General features: G+C 40.3%; 1 protein-coding gene across 1 annotated transcript in view; it reads left to right on the forward strand.

Annotated features, from left to right (window-relative positions):
- The window catches only part of atp13a3 (ATPase 13A3), an 83,995-nt gene that overhangs the window by 26,197 nt on the left and 37,532 nt on the right, over nucleotides 1-20,266 (forward strand). Inside the window, exons 12-20 of the mRNA XM_063047284.1 lie at nucleotides 898-1,086; nucleotides 3,268-3,329; nucleotides 4,314-4,464; nucleotides 7,384-7,467; nucleotides 9,760-9,916; nucleotides 13,913-14,030; nucleotides 15,429-15,553; nucleotides 16,027-16,193; nucleotides 18,614-18,724. Of these exons, the coding sequence (XP_062903354.1) occupies nucleotides 898-1,086; nucleotides 3,268-3,329; nucleotides 4,314-4,464; nucleotides 7,384-7,467; nucleotides 9,760-9,916; nucleotides 13,913-14,030; nucleotides 15,429-15,553; nucleotides 16,027-16,193; nucleotides 18,614-18,724 (1,164 nt within the window). The remainder of the gene's footprint in view (nucleotides 1-897; nucleotides 1,087-3,267; nucleotides 3,330-4,313; nucleotides 4,465-7,383; nucleotides 7,468-9,759; nucleotides 9,917-13,912; nucleotides 14,031-15,428; nucleotides 15,554-16,026; nucleotides 16,194-18,613; nucleotides 18,725-20,266) is intronic.

The raw sequence follows: 20,266 nt of genomic DNA on the forward strand, positions 1-20,266 counted from the left end.
CTGCATAATGTGTCAATAGAATGACAAGGACGCTCGGCACATGGGATCACATCGCCTGCAGGTTTCCTCTAATCTCACTTTTTTTAAAAATTGTAAATATATCAACATTGCTGTATTATTTCTGATTGTAAATCCTGGAACGTTGTCAACGACACTGTAGGAGTACAAAAGGCTGAGATAGTGGTTAGCCACTACTTTCTCAAGAGTAGTTAGGGATGGACAATAAATAAAAGTCCTGAAGTAATTCCTTATTACCATGGACTTTTTACTCTCCTCCCATCCGGTGGGCGTTACAGGACCCTCTACTCCCGCACCAGCAGGCACAGGAAGGGCTTCCTCCCTGACCCTGTCTGACCCTGCTGAACCTCTCATCACAGCGCTAAGCAATATTGCATCCGTATTGTACTGTCTCAGTATTTTTATATTTGTGTGCTGTAGCACTTTTTTTATTCACAGTTATGTTGTAACTAACACTATTCTTTGCATTTCTGGTCAGATGCCAAATGCATTTCATTGGCTTTGTATGATAATGACAATAAAGTTGAATCTAATCTAATCTAATCTTATTCCTCCTCTATAAACATGTTCCAACTCCATGTTGTTTATTTTCAAACTGTTAACTGTTTGTGGCTTGCCATATTTGCACATGTACTGCAAGATTAAGCTCTTTAATTTTTCAGCAACTTCCTCTGGGGGAAAAAAGGACTATTAAAATTAAATCAGCTCTAGTTAATTCCAGGCCAAGGCAAAATAACACATTCAAATGAATTTATTATCTCACTTATTCTATAAAAAACTCTTCAGAATTTTTTTTGGAAAATTTCCATGTTGATATGGTAATGCTGTCTGTGATATATTTGATTTGAAATGAAGTAATTGACCAAATTTTTCTTGAAGGTAACAACTGGGAAACTGGTGATCAAGGCGCTGGATGTAATAACTATTGCTGTACCACCTGCTCTACCTGCAACTGTGACTATTGGCATAATATATTCCCAGGAAAGACTGAAAAAGAAGGGAATCCTCAGTATTAGTCCACAGAGGATTAACATCTGTGGGCAATTGGATCTCATCTGCTTTGACAAGGTGTGTCAAGTACTAGCTTGAGTTTATTATTGCTTCACAGCAGCTACTAAGCAACAACTGCTTCTCTGCAGTTTTCCCTGCTGACTTACGCTTGTGTTCATGAGTATATCACTGCCATCCATTTTGTCTGAATGTATAGTTGTGGGTTGAATGAGGAGCACATAGACCAACGTAACTCATCGAAATATCACAAAACTTTGGTTGAAATCAAACGTAATTGGGCTGGCTGGTGGCACAACGACATCGGTGCCGGACCCGGGAGCAGAGGTTCCCGGGTTCGAAACTAGTCGGGTCCGTTCCCGAGTATGCTTTCCATCTGTGCCGAGTTGAGTGTCGAGACTGCAACTTGACCTCGTAGAACAAAGGGAGAATACTGCGAAAATATCTGTGTGAGGAGTGGCGCGCCACACAGTCTCTCTTTCACTCCGCGCCTTGTAAAAAGCCATGAAAAATCCATCATCACGGACACGCAGACGCACAATCACAGACGCGCACACATACGCACACACACATGCACAGACTCGCACACGCCAAAAAAAAAAGAAATCCAACGTAATTGTAATTGTCTGTCAGATTTGTTCAGATTCTTTTTAGCAAATGCCGATAGGAAACAAGTGAGTACATTTCTCCTCACAAACCAACCTCCCAATGGTTCTCAGCGGCTCTGCTTCAGGTTTATCGCCGTGTTACTTTCTCCACTGTGTCAGCAGTGTAAGCAGTAATGTGGTTTACATTTTGGGTGGAAGTTGGGGAAAACAGCCTGGGTGGCCAAGGCAGGTATCTTTTGGGGTTTTAAACAATTATGGAGGTATTTTGGGAGAGTACTTTTGGTGCAATGGCAAACTGGAGGTTTTGAAGTTCACAATCTTTCTCCCAGTTTGGTCTATTTACTTCATAAATATTTCAGAGCAAGATCTGGCTCCCAGTTTTATATAATGGCTACTGCAATAAAAGATCACAAGAATATGAGGAGTAGGTGGAGTAAGCATTTCAGCCCCTCAAATTTGCTTTGCTATTATTTGATTCATTACAAATGGCAATCTATTTATCTCTGTTTGGAACTTAGATCATATGTAGATAGCAAGCAACCTCCAACCTGATGGCATGAATATTGACTTCTCTAACTCCCGTTAATACCCCTCCTCCCCTTCACACCCCATCCCTTATTTATTTATTTTATATATTTTCCCCACTTTTTTTCTCTTTTTTCTCCCTCTGTCCCTCTCACTATAACGCCTTGCCTGCTGTCCACCCTCCGGGCTCCCCTACCCCCTTCTCTTTCTCCCCAGGCTTCCCTTCCCATGATCCTCTCCTTTATTCAGCTCTTGGCTCCAACCCTCCCCCTTCTGTCTTCTATCATTTCAGATCTCCCCCTCCCCCTCCAACTTTCAAATCTCTTACTATCGCTTCTTTCAGTTAGTCCTGATGAAGGGTCTCGGCCCGAAACGTCGACTGTACCTCTTCCTAGAGATGCTGCCTGGCCTGCTGCGTTCACCAGCATTTTTTGTGTGTGTAGCAAGCATTCTAGTTTGTTTGTAATTGAAGGAAAAGCCCATTCATCTGGTTGACTCAAATAACCTACCTCAATCAATTTTTGTCCTTGGGAACATAATTTTTTAATATGGCAGTAGTGAAGGTTTATCATCATGTGACCAAGCTGAAAAATAATGGGTCTTAAACTAGCATCTGTTACTTCTGCTTCTTAGACTCATCCCAAAACATAATTTCCTAAAAAATTATAACTAAGTAGCTAACCTATTCAAGTCACAATATATCATTTAATAAATCGATGAGATCTAATTTTTTGTGGATATTTTCACTCACTAGCTGCCGAATTGCCACTCAGTGAAAGATGTTTCTGTCAGCTGGCTGAATCCTTTTTAATTCAGACCAGAATCATTCAAAATAGATAGGAACATAGCATTCATTACAACATTTCTGTCATATCTCCACTTATTACTGAAGCAAAATATGGCCCTGATTCCAAATGCTATAGAAAACGAATACACTGCACTTTATAATTTTAACTGAGGAACTTCACTCTAAAACATTGAGCAGTTTTGCAGTGGTAAAACCCAAAGCATAATTCAGACTCTAATAGTCATCATGCTGTGTACAATCTATTGCTTTATGTGAATCAGTATTTTCATCAATTTATATAATATTTTCATATTCATGTAGACTGGAACTCTGACTGAAGACGGACTGGATTTGTGGGGCTTAGCTTCAACTAAAGGAAAAGGGTATGTTCCCTTGAACTGATAAAAGCAGAGACTTTTAAAGTTTAAAAATTGAAGATGTTTACTGTCAAGGAATCAGAAAAAAATTGTCTTAAACTGCTTCATACCAGCATTGATTTCTGTCCTAAACTTGAGCTACAAGAAAACGGTGTATTAAAAATCAGGACAGCAAGACACAAGAGATTCTGAAGATGTTGAAAATCTTTAGTAGGACGCACAAAATGCTGGAGGAAGTCAGCAAGTCTGGCAGCATCTATGGAAGGCAATAACACTGGACTTTTCGGGCCGAGACCCTTCCTCAGGATTGGAAAGGAGGTGGCAGAAGCCAGAATTAGAAGGTGGGGGATGAGAAGGGGTACAAGCTGGCAGGTGATAGGTGAGACCAGGTGAGGGGAAGGTAGGTGGTTGGGGGAGGCGGAATGAAGTAAGAGGCTGGGTGGTGATAGGTGGAAGAGATAAATGGCTAGAGAAGAGGGAATCTGAAAGGAGGGAACAGAGGACCATGGAAGCCGCTGTGTTCCCCTAATGGAGTGATGGAACAAGAACTTGGACTAATTGCCAAGTGCCGAAGAATTCTGAGCCAGGTCCAAGCAACGTATAGAGTGTAGCCATCTATTGAGTCCAAAGGAAGAGGATTACTGATGGTGCCTTGAGAATGTTTCAGTTTATAGGAACTTTGAATAAGCTATTATCTTAAGAATATTCTTCCCAAGACAATGTTTGACAATGTTAATGATTTGTTAATTCAGGTTATTATTTTAGAAGTGTTTAAAAGTGGTTGTATGTTTATTTAGTGGCTTGAATAATTTTTATTTTGTTTTTTTATATCTTTTTGAGAGCTTAAAATTTAAGTTATTGAATATGTTTGAATGCCTCAAACACTTTTTTTAAAATAAGATTTTGACAAAGTCATTTTGGTTGGCAATCAAGTTTTATTTACATTTTGTACAGTTGATGAGTTTCTAATAAGATTGTTTAAATGTCCAGTTTACAGAACATATTCAAGTTTTGCAGTGGAGTGCAGTTACCATGGGGGCCCTTCTTTGGCGCCATGGCCAGTTGCCACTCGCTGATCCTTTTAGATAGCACCCTCCAAGGAGACCCATTGGACTTGAAAATGTTTGAAACCACTGGCTGGGTGAGAGATATATTTGCACTAAAGGACTTCAATGTGTTTATTTCTATGACCCACTCTATTACTGAAGTGCTTAGTGTCATCATTTTCCAAATTATGTGTTTCTTTTTATTGCTTTCATTCATGCATCCGACTCAAACCCTTCTATGTCCAGGACACAACTCATACCTTCTCATACCTCTGTGCCAATTTCTTGAATGCATGTCTAAAACTCTTGTGATGTTTTGCTATTTTAAGTGTGTTTTATAAATATAAAAAGTTCCCTTGTCATTGTGTCAGTATTGATTTGAGGAAATGGCAAAAGATGGCTTGAGCATGTAATAGCTGGTCAGTAAAGATAAGTCAATTCATTGTTCCCACTTTCAGCTACTTGGTGATGTTATATTTGAGAAGCCATTGTCCAAATTTACAAAGACTGGCAATATGTATATATGATAGGAGAGGAGAGTGGACCATGAGAGAAAGGAGAGGCACCAGTGGGAGGTGATAGGCAGGTGAGAAGAGGTAAGTTGCTAGAGTGGGGAATGGGAGAAGAGGGGAGAGGGAAGGATTTTTTTTTACCAGAAGAAGAAATTGATGTTCATGCCATCAGGTTGGAGGCTACCCAGGCGGAATATCAGGTGTGGCTCCTCCACCCTGCAAGTGGCCTCATTGTGGCACAAGAGGAGACCATGGACTGACATGTCAGAAGGGGATTGGGAATAGGAATTAAAATGGATGGCCACTGGTAAATACCGCTTTTGGCGGATGGAACGGAGGTACTCAACAAAGCAGTCCCCCAATTTACAATGGGTGTCACTGATGTAGAGGAGGCTCCATTGGGAACACCGGATAGAATGGATGACCCCAATTGACTTGCAGGTGAAGAGTTGCCTCACCTGGAAGGTCTGCTTGGGGCCCTGAATGAAGGTGAGAGAAAGTGAGTGGGCAGGTGTAGCACTTTGGCCGCTTACAGGGATAGATGCCAGGAGGGAGATGAGTGGGGTGGGCCAAATCGATAAGAGAATCATCTAGGGAGTAAATCATGCGGAAAGTGGAGAGTGGGGCTGGAGGGTGGGGGGAGATGTGTTTGGTGATAGGATCCCTTTGGAGATGGCAGAAGTTCTGAAGAGTGGTGTTTTCGATGTGGACGATCATGGTCTGCTAGGTTAGGACAAGAGGAATTCTATTCCTGTTAAGATGGCAGGAAGATGAGGTGAGTGTGGAAACCTTGGAAATGGAGGAGAGGGCAGCATCAATGGTAAGGGGAGGGAAACCCTGTTCTTTGAAGAAGGAGTAAACCCCTGATGTCCTGGAAAGGAAAGCCACATCCTGAGAACAGATGCAGTGGAGAGAAAGGAACTGAGAAAAGGGAATAACACTTTTACAGGAGACAGCGTGGGAAGACGTATACTCAAGATAGCCATGGGAATCAGTGTGTTTATAAAAGATGTTGGTTGACAATTTGTCTCCAGAGATGGAGACAGAAAAATTGAGAAAGGGGAGGATGTGTCAGAAATGGACTAAGTGAACTTAAGGGCAGGGTGGAAGTTGGTGGCAAAGCTGAAGAAATTTATGAGCTCAACATGGGCACATGAAGCAGTACCTATACAGTCGTCAATGTAGTGCAGAAAGAGCTTGGGAGCATTACCAGGGAAGTCTTGGAACCTGAACTGTTACATGTAGTTAACAAAAAGACAGGCATAGCTGTGACCAATGCAGGTATCCCATGGCTACCCTTTGAGTTTGGAGAAAGTGGGAGGAGCCAAAGGAGACATTGTTGAGGGTGAGGACCAGTTCTGCCAGATGGAGAAGGGTGGTGCTGGAGAGGAACTGGTTGGTTCTTTTGTTGAGAAAGACGCAGAGAGTTTAAGGTCTTCTTGATGGGGGAATAGAAGAGTATAGGGACTAGACGTCCATGTGAAAATGAGGCAGTCAGAACCAGGGAATTGAAAGTTGTTGAGGAGATGGAGAGCATGTGAAGTGTCACATATGTAGATGAGTAAGGACTGAATTAAGGAGAACAGAATGGAGTCGAGGTTTGAAGACATGAGTTTAGTGGGGCAAGAGCAGGCAAAGACAATGGTCCTACCTGGACAGTAAGATTTGTGGATTTTGGGTAGGAGGTAGCAGCGAGCGGTGCAGAGTAAGGGAACTACAAGTTTGGTGGCAGTGGATGTGAGTTCTCCAGAGTTGATGAGGTCAGTGATGGAGTCAGAGACGGTTTTCTGATAGTCCAGAGTGAGATCCTTCTCGAGGGTTAGGTAAAAGGAGGTGTCCAAGAGTTGTCACCTGGCCCAGGGAGGTAGCGGTCAGTCCACCACACTATAACAATACCCCCTTTGATCTGTGGCTTTGATAGTAAGGTTAGGATTGGTATGGAGAGAGTGTGTCCAGAGGGTGTAGGATTTGAGGAGGAGTAAGGAATGCTGAAGTTGAGCCGGTTGGTGTCCCATTGGCAATTAGAGATGAAAAGATTCAGGGCAGGCAGAGAACCAGAGCAAGATGTCCAAGAAGAGGAGGGTTGAAGATGAGAGAAGGGGTCATTGGTGCAGGGTGGGGAATTCTTGCCAAAGAAGTGGTCTCGGAGACTGAGGTGTTTTGGCCGGCATGGAACTCATGGAGGTGAAGGTAAAGGGGGACAAAGGTAAGGCCCTTGCTGAGGACAGAACGCTCTGCCTTAGAGAGGGTAAGGTCAGAAGGAATGGTGAGGACACGGCAGGGGCTGGACCTGGGATTCGAGGGGAAGTAAAGTTGGTGGCATCTGAGGAGGAGGGGAGTGTTGGGGTGTTCAGGGAAGGTAGAGTGGGGCTGAAGGTGGAGCTCCAAGGACCCAAGAAGTGATGGTGGAGTTTGAGGGACATGGGGTTGGAGAGTTGTGTTGGGGGAAGGGGACCACTATATGTCATGAAACTATAATGTTCTTCTTTGTATTCAACACAGGAAATACAGGAAAATTCAGCTTTAAAACAGCAAACTGAGAACGCTCATTCATTTATTGTTAAGCCTGGACCTACAGCTAGTGAGGTAAATGATATGAATTGATACGCATATTCTCCCCATCTGCACAAGATGTGTAACACCTGTCCCTATTTCACCTTCCTCACCACTATTCAGGGCCCAAAACAGGTCTTCCAAGTGAGGCAGTCAGTCACATGTTTATCTGCCAATGTTATTTACTGCGAGACTGTTTACCTGCCATTTTAATTCTCCTTCCCATTTATTCCCAAGGCAACATCTCTGTACTTGGCCTCCTCTACTGCCAAGGTGAGGCAAAACACAAACTAGAGGAACACCACCTCATATTGCACCTGGATAATCTACAGTTATTGAATTCTCCAACTTCTGGCAACTGCTTCCCCTCTGTGACTTTTTTTCTTTCTGCCTGGTTTGCCTAGCCCCATGACTCTATCTTTCTCCCCCCCTCCACACTCTTCATCCTGTCCAGCACCCACACACTCCTCCTAACGGATCCTCTCCCCTACTGCTATGTGCAAACAGTCCTTCCAGATGAAGCGACACTTCACCTGTGAGTCTGCTGGGGTCATTTACTGTGCTCAGTGCTCCCTGTGTGGCCTCCTGTACATCGGTGAGACCCAACATAGATTAGGAGACTGCTTCGCTGAGCACCTGCCAGAACAAGCGGGATCTCCCAGTGGCCACCCATTTTAATTCCACTTCCCATTCCTATTCCTCCATGTTGTGATGAGGTTAGGCTGGAGGACGACACCTTATATTCCGTTTGGGTAGCTCCAACCTGAAGGCATGAACATCGATTTCTCAAACTTCCAGTAATGCCTCTCTTCCCCACTCTTCACCATCTCCCATTCCTTTTCCTTCTCTCATGTTATCTCCTTGCCGGACCATCACCTCCCTCTGGTGCTCCTCTTCCCCCCTCCCCTTTTTACTTTCTTCCATGGCCTTCTGTCTCTTTCACCAACCAAATTCCCAGCTCTTTACTTCATCCCTCCCCCCCCCCCAGGTTTCACCTATCACCAGGTGCTTCTCTCTCCCCTCCCCCCATCTTTTAGATCTACTCCTCAGCTTTTTTTCTCCAGTCCTGCCGAAGGGTTTTGGCCCGAAACGTCAACTGCCTAAATGCCTGGAAACCTCTTACATCCTGCTCTCTACTTACAATCCTGCCTAAGTTTACATCATTAGAAAACTTGGAACTTGACAAGATTAGATGTAGAATGGTTATGATGACTGGAACCAAGTACAACAGGCTTAGAATAAGGGATCTGACATTCAAATTGGAGATAAGGAGAAATTCCTTTGCCTTGGAATGTGGAATCTTTCAAATTCACGGTCCATGAGGCATGTGGAGATACATCTACTGCGTTATACTCATGAATCAGAATCAGATTTGATATCACTGGCATATATCATGAAGTGTGTCATTTTGCAACAGTAGAACATTGCAATACATAATAATGAAAACTACAAATTACTTTAAGAAGTATTTACATATAAATTGAATTAAATAAGTCTTGCAAAAAGAGAGAAAAAGAAAAGAAAAATATAACACCATAAGACATAGGAGCAGAATTAGGCCATTCAGCCCATTGAGTTTGATCCGCCATTCCATCATGTCTGATCCTGGGTCCCACTCATCACCATACACCTGCCTTCTCGTCATATCCCATGATGCCCTGACCAATCAGGAAAAGATCAACTTCTGCCTTAAATATACCCATGGACTTGGCCTCCAGCACAGTCTGTGACAGACCATTCCACAGATTCACTACTCTCTAGCTAAAAAAAAATTCTTCCTTACCTCTGTTTTAAAAGGTCGCCCCTCAGTCTTAGACTGCGCCCTCTAGTTCTGGATACCTCCCCCCCCCCCATAGGAAACATCCTCTCCACATTGACCCTATCTAGTCCTTTCAACATTCGGTAGGTTTAGTGAGATACTGTAGATAAGTTCATTGTCCATCCAGATATCTGATGGCGGATGGGAAGAAGCTGTTCTTAAAATGTTGAGTGTGTGTTTTCAGTCTCCTGTACCTCCTCCTTGAGGGTACCAATAAGAAGAGAGCATGCCTTGGGCTATGAAGGTCCTGAATGACAGACGCCACATTTTTGAGGCAATGACCCAAAATTGTATGATACAATTTAATGGATTTTCAGATGTTAAGGGAGTCAGGGTAAAATATTATTGATCATCTCATTGAATAGCTAATCTAGCACATTGAACTCAGTGCCATTCCTTTATGTCTGTATGTTCTTATGATTCTAGTTTCACTCATGTAATAAGATTCAAATATGACTTGCAGAGCAGTTAACTTTTTATAGAATGAATGTTGTTATTTATTACAGGTGTCAAAGGCAGGAATTATAGTCTTGAAGCAATATCCATTCTCATCCGCACTGCAAAGAATGTCAGTTGTAACCCAAGTGATTGGTAAAGAAAAGCTAACAGTCTACCTTAAGGGAGCCCCAGAGATGGTTGTTCGTCTTTGCAAACCCCAGACAGGTTTGAATAGTCATCTGTGAATATAAGAGCATTTGATGAATTATGGTCAACTCCAGAAATGAATGGTACATGAATTTCATCACACAAATGGGGAAGCAGATACAGGGTTTGCTGCAGAAGGAAAATAACTCAGTTAGTAGTTCTTGACAACCAATGGCAGGGGATTTGAACTTTTGCCTCTGCATTCTGCGTGACATCTAACGGAGGACTGGACTCTGCTTTACAATCTCAGATCTGGTATGAATAGAGACTCACACATCACAACTAGCTCAGGTTGTCCAGCAAATGGAATATGGTGATTATTGTAGTCAAACTGCAGTCTAACACATAACAATATTATGGGTATACTGGTAGCACAGAAGATTAATAATCTGAAGCTCTGGACTGACAATGCAGTGTTCAAATCCTGTCATGCAACTGTAGAATTCAAATTCTGTTTACAAACTACTGGATTGGTCTAAAATCACACTTGATTCATTTACCTGGTCTGACCTGTATGTGACTCAAAGCTCCTGATTTTTAAATGCCCCACTAACATAGTCCAGCAAGCCAGTGAGGTCAAGGGTAACAATTACTGTCATACAGTACGGTGCAAAGGTCTTCGGCAATCTAGATTTTTAATATGGTTTCGGATCGTATGGCCTCCTCAGAACTTTGATCCCAACATTGTTGAGGCTATCTGGGATTACCTGGAGAGACAGAAGCAAGCCAGACAGCCAAAGTCTTCAGAAGAACTGTGGTAAATTCTCCAAGGTTCTTGGAACAATCTACCAGACGATTTTCTTCTGAAACTGCATGACAGTGTACCTAAGAGAATTGATGCAGCTTTAAAGGCAAAAGGTAGACACACCAAATATTGATTTGATTTACACACACAGGGTTCCGGCTCTGTGAAATGTCAACTGTTTACTCTTTTCCATCGATGCTGCCTGGCCTGCTGAGTTCCTCCAGCATTTTGTGCGTGTTGCTCGGAATTCCAGCATCAGCAAATTTTCTCTTGTTTGTGTATTGATTTGATTTAGCTTTTTACTGTTTACTACTCTTTATAGTATATTTTGTTCTTTAGAAACTTTTCATTTCATTATTTTGAAAGCATTTTCGCTTTTCACCATGTTTTTATGTGTGCCTAAGACTTTTGCACAGGACTGTATGTAAGAATACAAACAATTTACCAAACAAAATGGTGATAATTGTTAAAGGTTGCATGATGATGAATTCCATTTGTGGCTCCTTAGCAAATAAAAGCAATCTTATCTGCATGCAGCAATACCTTTGAAACACTTAAGGCATGGGCTAATTGGTGATGAGTAAAATTCACACCACCATGCTGCTATGCATTGACCATCTCCAAACAGAGTGTGTAGCCAACACCTCATGCCAAGTCCACCATTATCTAAATGTTGAGATTTGTTACTATCCAAAAATTCAACAAGACCACCAAATACATCAGAAGGTTGCGTGTGTAGTAATAGAGGCACGGCACCCTATAATGAAGTCCACACCTTAGAAACATGGAGAACTATCACCTGCAGATAGCATTGGAAGATGCACGCCATTCTAATTTGAAAATGTATTGCCAGGCCTTTATTGTTAGCAGACCTAATTCCTGGAGTTCTGTGCTCGGCTAAATGGTTCACGAACTTATGAGCACTGCCTTGCTATTCCTCTATTTTTTTCTGCTGTAATTTATGGTAATTGTTTATGACAATACAACTAAATTCACGACTTGCGTTAGTGATAATAAGTTTAATTCTGATTTTCAGAGTGTCTTCACCAAAAAGACTGCAGCAATTCAATAGGTTCAAATTTCAAAGTAAATTTATTATCTAAGTACATATATCACCATGCACTACCTTGAGATTTATTTTCTTGCAGGCATTCACAATTTGATAGTGAAATACGGTAGAATCAGTGAAAAGCTGCACAAATGACAAACGTGCAAAAGAAGACTAACTGTGCAAATTTTTAGAAATTAAAATTTTAAATAAATGGTATTGAGAACATGAGTTGGTAGAAGGCAGTTCACCAGAATTTTTTCAAGGATAATGGAAGGTGCAAAATAAATGAATAATTTTTTTTAAATGCTGGAGATTATGAGCTTAGTATGCATTGAAAGGATGTAAAAAATGCCTACTTACTTTTTTTAATTTTTGCTGACACTGAAGAGATTTGGATTGGGAATATAATTCAACAGATGTTACCTCCTACGTGACTATTGTTGAATTAGAAACTGGAAGTTTTTATCAATGATGCTGACTTTAATTTTCTGTCACTTTTAGTCTCAGTTAAGAGCAAAACTATATAAACCTAACACTGTATCCATTTATAGAAACATCTTCACACCAACAATCCCAGTTTATAGTGGCAGATTCTTTTCTTTGTTAACTCACCATGATATTTCTTAACCTGATTAACCTGGCAGTCTTTGCACAGTTTTTCTTCTTCAAGGTTAAGATTTGCTCATCATTGGTTTAGTCACTGCTTCATTGATTCTATGCATTATCAAAAATAATGTAACCTAACCATGAATTTTAGTTAGCTCACTTTTGTTCAACAATACAGGATTTCTGATTTCAAAAGCATTAAAGTGACCAAGAAAACATTTAACATATTCTTCAGTGGTCAGTAGAGAACAGTTTTCCATCTTCGTCACACTGCCTCATTTCTACGTGACATAAAATATTCAGTCTTTGGTCATGGCACTTTGGTTGAGAAAGAGCGTAATTTTAAAAAGATGCCACATAACATCTCAGAAATACTTGTAATTATTTAAATTACAACAAAGTTCCCATGAAATAATTAAGAGTTACTACGTACAGACGTGCAATCATCACTCAGCAGAATGATGTGACAAATAGCAATGATTGATGGAGGCGGATTCAATTATATTGTTCAAAGGGGAACTGAATACATATCTGAAAGGAAGCACTTTTCAGAGCATGGGGAGAGAAGTGGGTTTAGCTGAAATGCTCTTTCATAGAACTGGTACAGATTCTACCATTCAAATTGCCTTCCATGCTATAAGTGTTCTGTAAATGCCAAAGATTTTAAACTGGGTGACAGGACAAGATTTGGAAATGAAAATGTGCTTGAAGGATGCAGTTTCTGCTATATAAAATTTACAGGACTTCAAAGGTGATCATGCAATACAAACACAAATAAGTTATGCTAAGCATTTATGAAACTTTTGTTCCACACTTCTGGAAGACTAGCAAGGGTTAAGAGACAATGAGGAGAGGCGATATTGGGATGGTACTGGGATGCTGAACTAGGTTAATGGGACAGCCTGAAGGACTGAGCCTGTGCTTCTCACATGGGTTATCGAAGGCTTGAGTAAAGTTTGTTCAAAGTGATGCAGGATTGGGATAAGTAAGGAGAAAATTTGTGCAATGCCAAATGTTTTAATAATCAGTGAATAGAGATGTAAAGTGATTTACATGGGATATGAAGTTAAGCACAAGGGCCAAGTGACCTATTCTTGCTTCCTTATAATAAAAGACATTGCCTGAAGATTAACAAAATATATGCAGGGAGTTATAAACTGAAATGGACGACTTGTACAAGTAGAATCTTCAGTAATTTGCGAAAGGAAATTAGAAAAATACTTAATGGGGAAAATTCAAGTGGCTTTGCAATAGTGAGATGAACTGGGTAACTCAACCAAACAGCCAGCTCAGACAAAATTGTCTCAATAGTTTTCTATTGCACTGAATTATTCCAAAATTCGATGGTGCAATTTCTTTGAATGGTTTCATGATCTATGAAGCCCATTGATAATCTTTGAAATAGGTAGCTGCATCCTTGATTTATTCTAGTACCTTGTTAGAAAGCCAGCATGTTAGAATATTGTCAACCACAAACCATAACACCCAGCTAGATTATGTATTTGGATATCTTTTGATATGTTCCTTATTGCTTTGATTCTGTCTCATATGAGAAAAGAGGAGATATAGTGATGCCCAAGAAACTTGCATTGTAATTTCATGTATTTTGCAGTTCCAAGAAGTTTCTCAAGGGAATTGCAGCGCTATACAGAGCAGGGTTTTCGAGTTATCGGGTTTGCTTTTAAATCTATTTGGAACAGCAGAAACATCAGAGTAGCCAATTTAAAGAGGTGAGTCATACCAGCATACATCCACTATGAAAATAATTTTTCCTCCTCCAGCATGTTAATTGTGCTGATTTATGGCTGTGTGGTTCTCAACCTGCTTCAAAAGTGTAAGGTGGTATATTTAGGAGTGCCAGTTAAGATCAGATGGGTGGATAGAAGACTGATTCTGGTGTGCAAAGCCAGATTCTATGTGATGTGAGCCACAGTTCCCATTTTTGACTATCATTTTATTACAGAATAAATTTCTCAGAATATTTTTTAAATTCTTTATGAAAGCAGTTGGACAACACAACAGAAATATGGTGACGTAAATCACCAGCATACGGAGACAACAATCGAGAGTTAAGAGTACATCACTCACTCCATTGTTATTTACATTCACTGTATTAAGTGTACAGCTGTACCTGTACACCTGCTTCTTCATGCAAATATCCCATTAGCAAATCATGTGGCAGCAACTCAATGCATAAAAGAATTCAGGCATGGTCAAGAAGTTCAGTTTTCCAGACAAAACATCATAATGGAAAAGAAATGTGATCTAAATGACTTTGACTGTGGAATGATCGTTGGTGCCAGGGAGGGTGGTTTGAGTATCTCAGAAACTGCTAATCTCCTGGCACTTTCATGCATAACAGCATAATAGAGTTTACAGAAAATGGTGCAAAAAAAAAAGAAGAAACATCCAGCGAGAGACTGTTCTTTGGGCAAGAAGAGAGAGGTAAAAGAAGAATGGCCAGACTAGTTCATGCTGTCATGAAGGCGAGTCTAATTCAAGTAACCACATATTACAAGCTGTGCAGGAGCGCATCTCTGAACACACAACAGGTCAAACCTAAAGTGGATGTACACTCAGTGGCCACTTTATTAGGTACAGGAGGTACCAAATAAAGTGGTCAAGAGTATATAATTTATGCAGAAAGAACGTGATATTTTTCTTCCATTCATAATTTTGGTTGATTGGTGGTTTTATTTATTTGATATGTGGTTGGGCTCTCATTCAATCAAGACTGAAACTTATTTCAAGACAACTTCATTCACAGTTATTCATGTAAAAATTATAAAAGAAGTAAATTTTAGACCTGATTCAAAGGGATGTTTATGTTTAGAAGGGATCTTTCTATATGCACAAGGCAAAGTTCAGAAGTCCCATGTGTGACAAGACAGCTGACCTTTAGCTCTGTGCAAATACCTTGTGAGAAGAATCAAGAATACCAGCCTTTATGAAAAATTACTTGCATTGCTTAAACACATTCGTGCATGTAGATACATGTTTATTTGTATACAATATCTACCTTTTTGTTGAATTATAACCAGAATAATGGTAGAACATTTAATAAAGGTGTAACATAAAATGTGTATTAGATGCATATTAAGAATTTTATTTTGCTTAATTTACTGAAGGGAAGATGTAGAATCTGACTTGGTATTCCTTGGACTGCTGATATTAGAAAACAAACTGAAGCCACAGACAGCTCCTGTACTATCTGAATTATCCAAAGCCAGGATACGAACAGTTATGATCACAGGTACTTACGAAATTTATGAAAGTCTGTTGGTAGCTACCAATAAAGAGCTGAGTTATATAGATTGGAAAAATCTCAAGTTCAGTTTTTGTGCCAGTTAGTCAAAACTTAGCCATGAGTAGAAGCAGCATTATGTTAAATTTGAGATGATAAAAAGAAAGATTCCTATGATTGCGATTCACATATACTATTTAATGATAGTGTGGATATCAGGGAAGACCGTGGTCTAGGACTGCACAGATTTACATTCAGTTCTCTTGTGTAAGTTGCTACTTACGTTGATCTGAACATTTCAAATATACAGTAAATAATCGTTCTCTCCGAACTTTACCATGCCCTTCACTTTCCTTTTGTAATGATAAGTAATGCCATTTAAATTATTTAGAGAAAGATCTATTGATGCCTGATGGAGAACTTTTCTCATTAAGCAAAGAGATTATTTGAAACTGTTTTTAAAGTGGAATCATTTCTTACAGGTGACAACCTGCAGACAGCTGTCACAGTGGCCAAAAATTCTGGGATGATCCCATTAACTCACAAAATTATTTTAGTTGAAGCCTCAAAGGTGAAGATATCTGGAGCAGCAGTCATCACCTGGAAAATAATGGAAAATGGCAGGAATAATATTCAGATTTATACTGGAGTAAGTACTTGAGTATCTGATGCTAGCATTCACAATAGTGTTGTATTCAATGAATATCAGAAAATTATTAGTTATCAGTGAATTGCAATGTTCCTTTTATCTCAGGATAACATTACAAGTTGTGAGAAGGAAATCTGAGCAAAATTTAATATTAGTTTGAACAGAACCACACTAATCGAACTGGAGGGGGGTTTCTTAAATCAATATGTAGATAGTCCAGCCAGAGGAGGGGCTACACTGGATCTGGTGTTGGGTAATGAGCCTGGCCAGGTGACCAAACTTTCAGTGGGTGAGCACTTAGGGAACAGTGACCACAACTCTGTAAGTTGTAAGATAGTTATAGATAAAGATAAATATGGACCTTGCGGGATAATATTAAATGGGAATGAAGCAAATTACAACAGCATTAGGCTGGAACTAGGGGGAGTTAATTGGGCCAGCTGTTTTTGGGCAAGCCTACATCTGACATGTGGAGGACGTTTAAAAAAAATAACTGCATAAAGCACAGGAAAAGTTTGTTCCAGTCAGAAAGACACCAATGGTAAGGTAGAAGAACGTTAGATGTTGAGCAAGGTGATGAATTTAATCAAAAAGAAAAAGGAAAAGTATGTAATGCTTAAGAAGCTAAATTCAAACAAAGTCCTTGAGAATTATAAAGCCAGAAAACAGCTCAAAAGGCAATTACGAAAGCCAGGAGGGGCCAGGAAGAATATATAGCAAATAACATTAAAGAGAATTCCAAGGCACTCTATTGATACACCAAGAGAACTAGGGAGAGGGTAGAATCACTCAGGAATAAAGGGAAAACATTTGTTTGGATGCTGAGGATGTGGGCGAGATCCTTAATGAGTACTTTACGTCAGTATTTACCAAGGAGAATGATGTGGACGGAAGGGAGATCAGTGCTGAGCTTATTAATACTCTAGAGCATTTTGAGGTAAAGGAAGAGGTAGTGTTGGATCTCTTAAAGAGAGTTAAGCTAAATAAGTCCCCAGGACGAGATGGGATGCACTGCGGGTTATTGAGAGAGTCAACGGATGAGATTGCTGGGGCTTGACCAATATCTTCATGTCTGCTCTAGCTAGAAGCAAGGTCCTGGAGGACTGGTGAGTAGCTGATGTTGTTACATTATTCAAGAAGGGAACCAGGGATAGTCCTGGAAACTATAAACTGGTGGGTCTCACATCAGTGTTAGGGAGTTACTGGGGAGAATTCTTAGGGATAGGTTTTAAGAGCATTTGGAAAACCATGGCCTAATTAGAGAGAGCCAGCATGCTTTTGTTTGGGGCAAGTTGTGTCTTACCAACTTGACTGAGTTTTTCTAAAGGATGCAGAAGAGGTTTGCTAGGATGCTGCCTGGATTAGAGAGCATGTGTTATAACGAGAGTTCGGACAAACATGGGTTGCTTTCTCTGGAGCGGCGGAGGCTAAGGAGAGATCTGATAGAAGTGTAGAAGGTAAGGAGAGGCATAGATAAGGTTGGCAGACAATTATATTTTACCCAGAGTTAAAATAGCTAATACCAGAGGGAAAGCATTTAAGATGAGAGGGGGTAATTTCAAAGGAGATGTGAGGGGTAAGTTTTTTACAGAGAGTGCTGGGTGACTGGAATATGCTGCTTGGGGTGGTGGTAGAGGCTATAAGTTTAGGTATGCTCATGAAAGTGAGGAAAAAAGAAGGATTACTTTAGTTGGCCATTTGATTACTAATTTAATTGGTTCAGCACAACATTGTGGGCAAAAGGGCCTGTCCCTGTATTGTACTGTTCTATGCTCAATGTTCTATAACCAGTTGTATGTGTGTTTATTCCTCTGTTTGTACAGTAAAAAACTGATAATCCAGTGCAGGTGTGACTTTGGTAGTGCTGGAGTGGTGGATTTTCCAGTCAATTAGATGGTATTCAATACGAATACAGTGTTTTTTAAGATGTTATGCAATATTTTAATACTTTTTTGGGGAACCTGACAATTTTCAATAGCTTCTAAGAACAAAGGCCTTGGTGAATTTAACTATGCCCCTGTTAAGTTTCGGGGAGAGTTGGTACTGGAGCCCAGGTGAGTTTCACAGAGATGAGGAAAATTTTACCTGAACCATCAGGATTTCCAAATAATCAGATATTTTTTGTTGGTGTTTTGTTGTCTATTGTCCAGTACAGATTGAAATATAGTGATGATTTTTAAATAGTGGATGACTGATAAAAGTTCATAGTTTAACACATAAATTACTTCATATTAAGGTATATAAAAATAAAATTAATTCATTGCTACATTATGTTATTTGTTCAAAATATAGTTTTAGACTACACGTGCTTTGATGTTTCTTATATTAATTTTGCTTTTAGATTTTGTAATAAATACATAATAATTCTGGCTCTCTACTTTTAGTTTAAAGTATTACAAACTTTATATTTCTATGTTTAGGAAAGTAAAATTCTTATGGATGACTGTGATAAGAATAAAGACTTTCACTTTGCTATGACTGGAAAATCATTTGACATTCTAATTCAACACTTCTATCATTTACTACCAAAGGTAAGTCATCTAACATTCAGATTAATCCTCAAAATCCCAGGTATACTCAGGATTATCCAGGACCCTGGGATATCATATGGGAGTGTTTTAGTCTGATAGTCTCATCCTGGGTGAAGTCTATAAGCAGATGGGTGGCTACCAAGATAAACAAAGTAGGTAGGCATTCAGAGCTGGAATTTCCTGTGACCATTCTTCTCACTAACGGGTAAGACCTGTGGATACTATTGGGAGGGGAAGTAACCCTTCAGAGGTCAGCATCAGTAGTCGGGTCAGTGCACTGAGGCAGGAAAGGGAAAGATGAAATCAGGTGGAGTGAATTTAACAGGGGCCTCAACGGTAAGGGGCACAGACAGGCATTTCTGTGATCACAATCAAAACTCCAGAATGATGTGTTGCTTCCCTGGTGCCAAGTTTAAGCACATTTCACAGCAGATACAGGATATTCTTAGAGGGGACTGTGAACAGCCAGAGGTCATGGACCATGTAGAACCATAGAACACTACAGCACAGAAAACAGGCCATTCGGCCCTTATAGTCTATGCCAAAACTTTATTCCGCTAGTCCCATTGACCTGCATCCAGTCCATAACTCTCCAGACCTCTCCCATCCATGTATCTATCCAATTTATTCTTAAAACTTAAGAGTGAGCCCGCATTTACCACGTCAGATGGCAGCTCGTTCCACAGTCCCACCACTCTCTGAGTGAAGAAGTTCCCCCTGATGTTCCCCCTAAACCTTTCCCCTTTCACCCTAAAGCCATGTTCTCTCGTATTTATCTCTCCTAATCTAAGTGGAAAGAGCCTATTCACATTTACTCTGTCTATACCCCTCATAATTTTGTAAACCTCTATCAAATATTCCCTCATTCTTCTAAACTCCAAGGAATAAAGTCCTAACCTGTTCAATCTTTCCCTGTAACTCAACTCCTGAAGACCTGGCAACATCCTAGTAAATCTTCTCTGCACTCTTTCAATCTTACTGATATCCATCCTATAGTTAGGTGACCAGAACTGTACACAATACTCCAAATTTGGCCTCACCAATTTCTTATACAATCTCCCCATAACATCCCAACTCCTATACTCAATACTTTGATTTATGAATGCCAGGATGCCAAAAGCCTTCTTTGCAACCCTGTCTACCTGTAATGCCACCTTCAGGGAATTATGTATTTGAACTCCCAGATCTCTTTGTTCCTCCACACTCCTCAGTGCCCTATCATTTACTGTGTATAGGTACCAATCACTTAGGAGGAAAAGATATGAGGTCCTGCAAAGGGATTTTAGGAAGCTAGGTAGAAAATTAAAAAGCAGGATTTCCAGGGTTATAATTTTAGGATTACTGCCCATGCCATGTGCTAGTGAAGTGTGAAATGGATACGTGGAGCAGTTTCAGTAAACGGCTAAGGAGCCCGTACAGGAGAACAGGCTTCAGATTTATGGATCATTGGGATCTCTTCCAGGGCAGGTTGGACCTGTACAGACAAGACAGTTTGATCTGAACTAGAGGGGAATCAATGTATCCTCCCTGGGAGGTTTGCTT

This window comes from Mobula hypostoma, chromosome 4, assembly GCF_963921235.1.
Source record: "Mobula hypostoma chromosome 4, sMobHyp1.1, whole genome shotgun sequence".
NCBI classification, from domain to species: Eukaryota; Metazoa; Chordata; class Chondrichthyes; order Myliobatiformes; family Myliobatidae; genus Mobula; species Mobula hypostoma.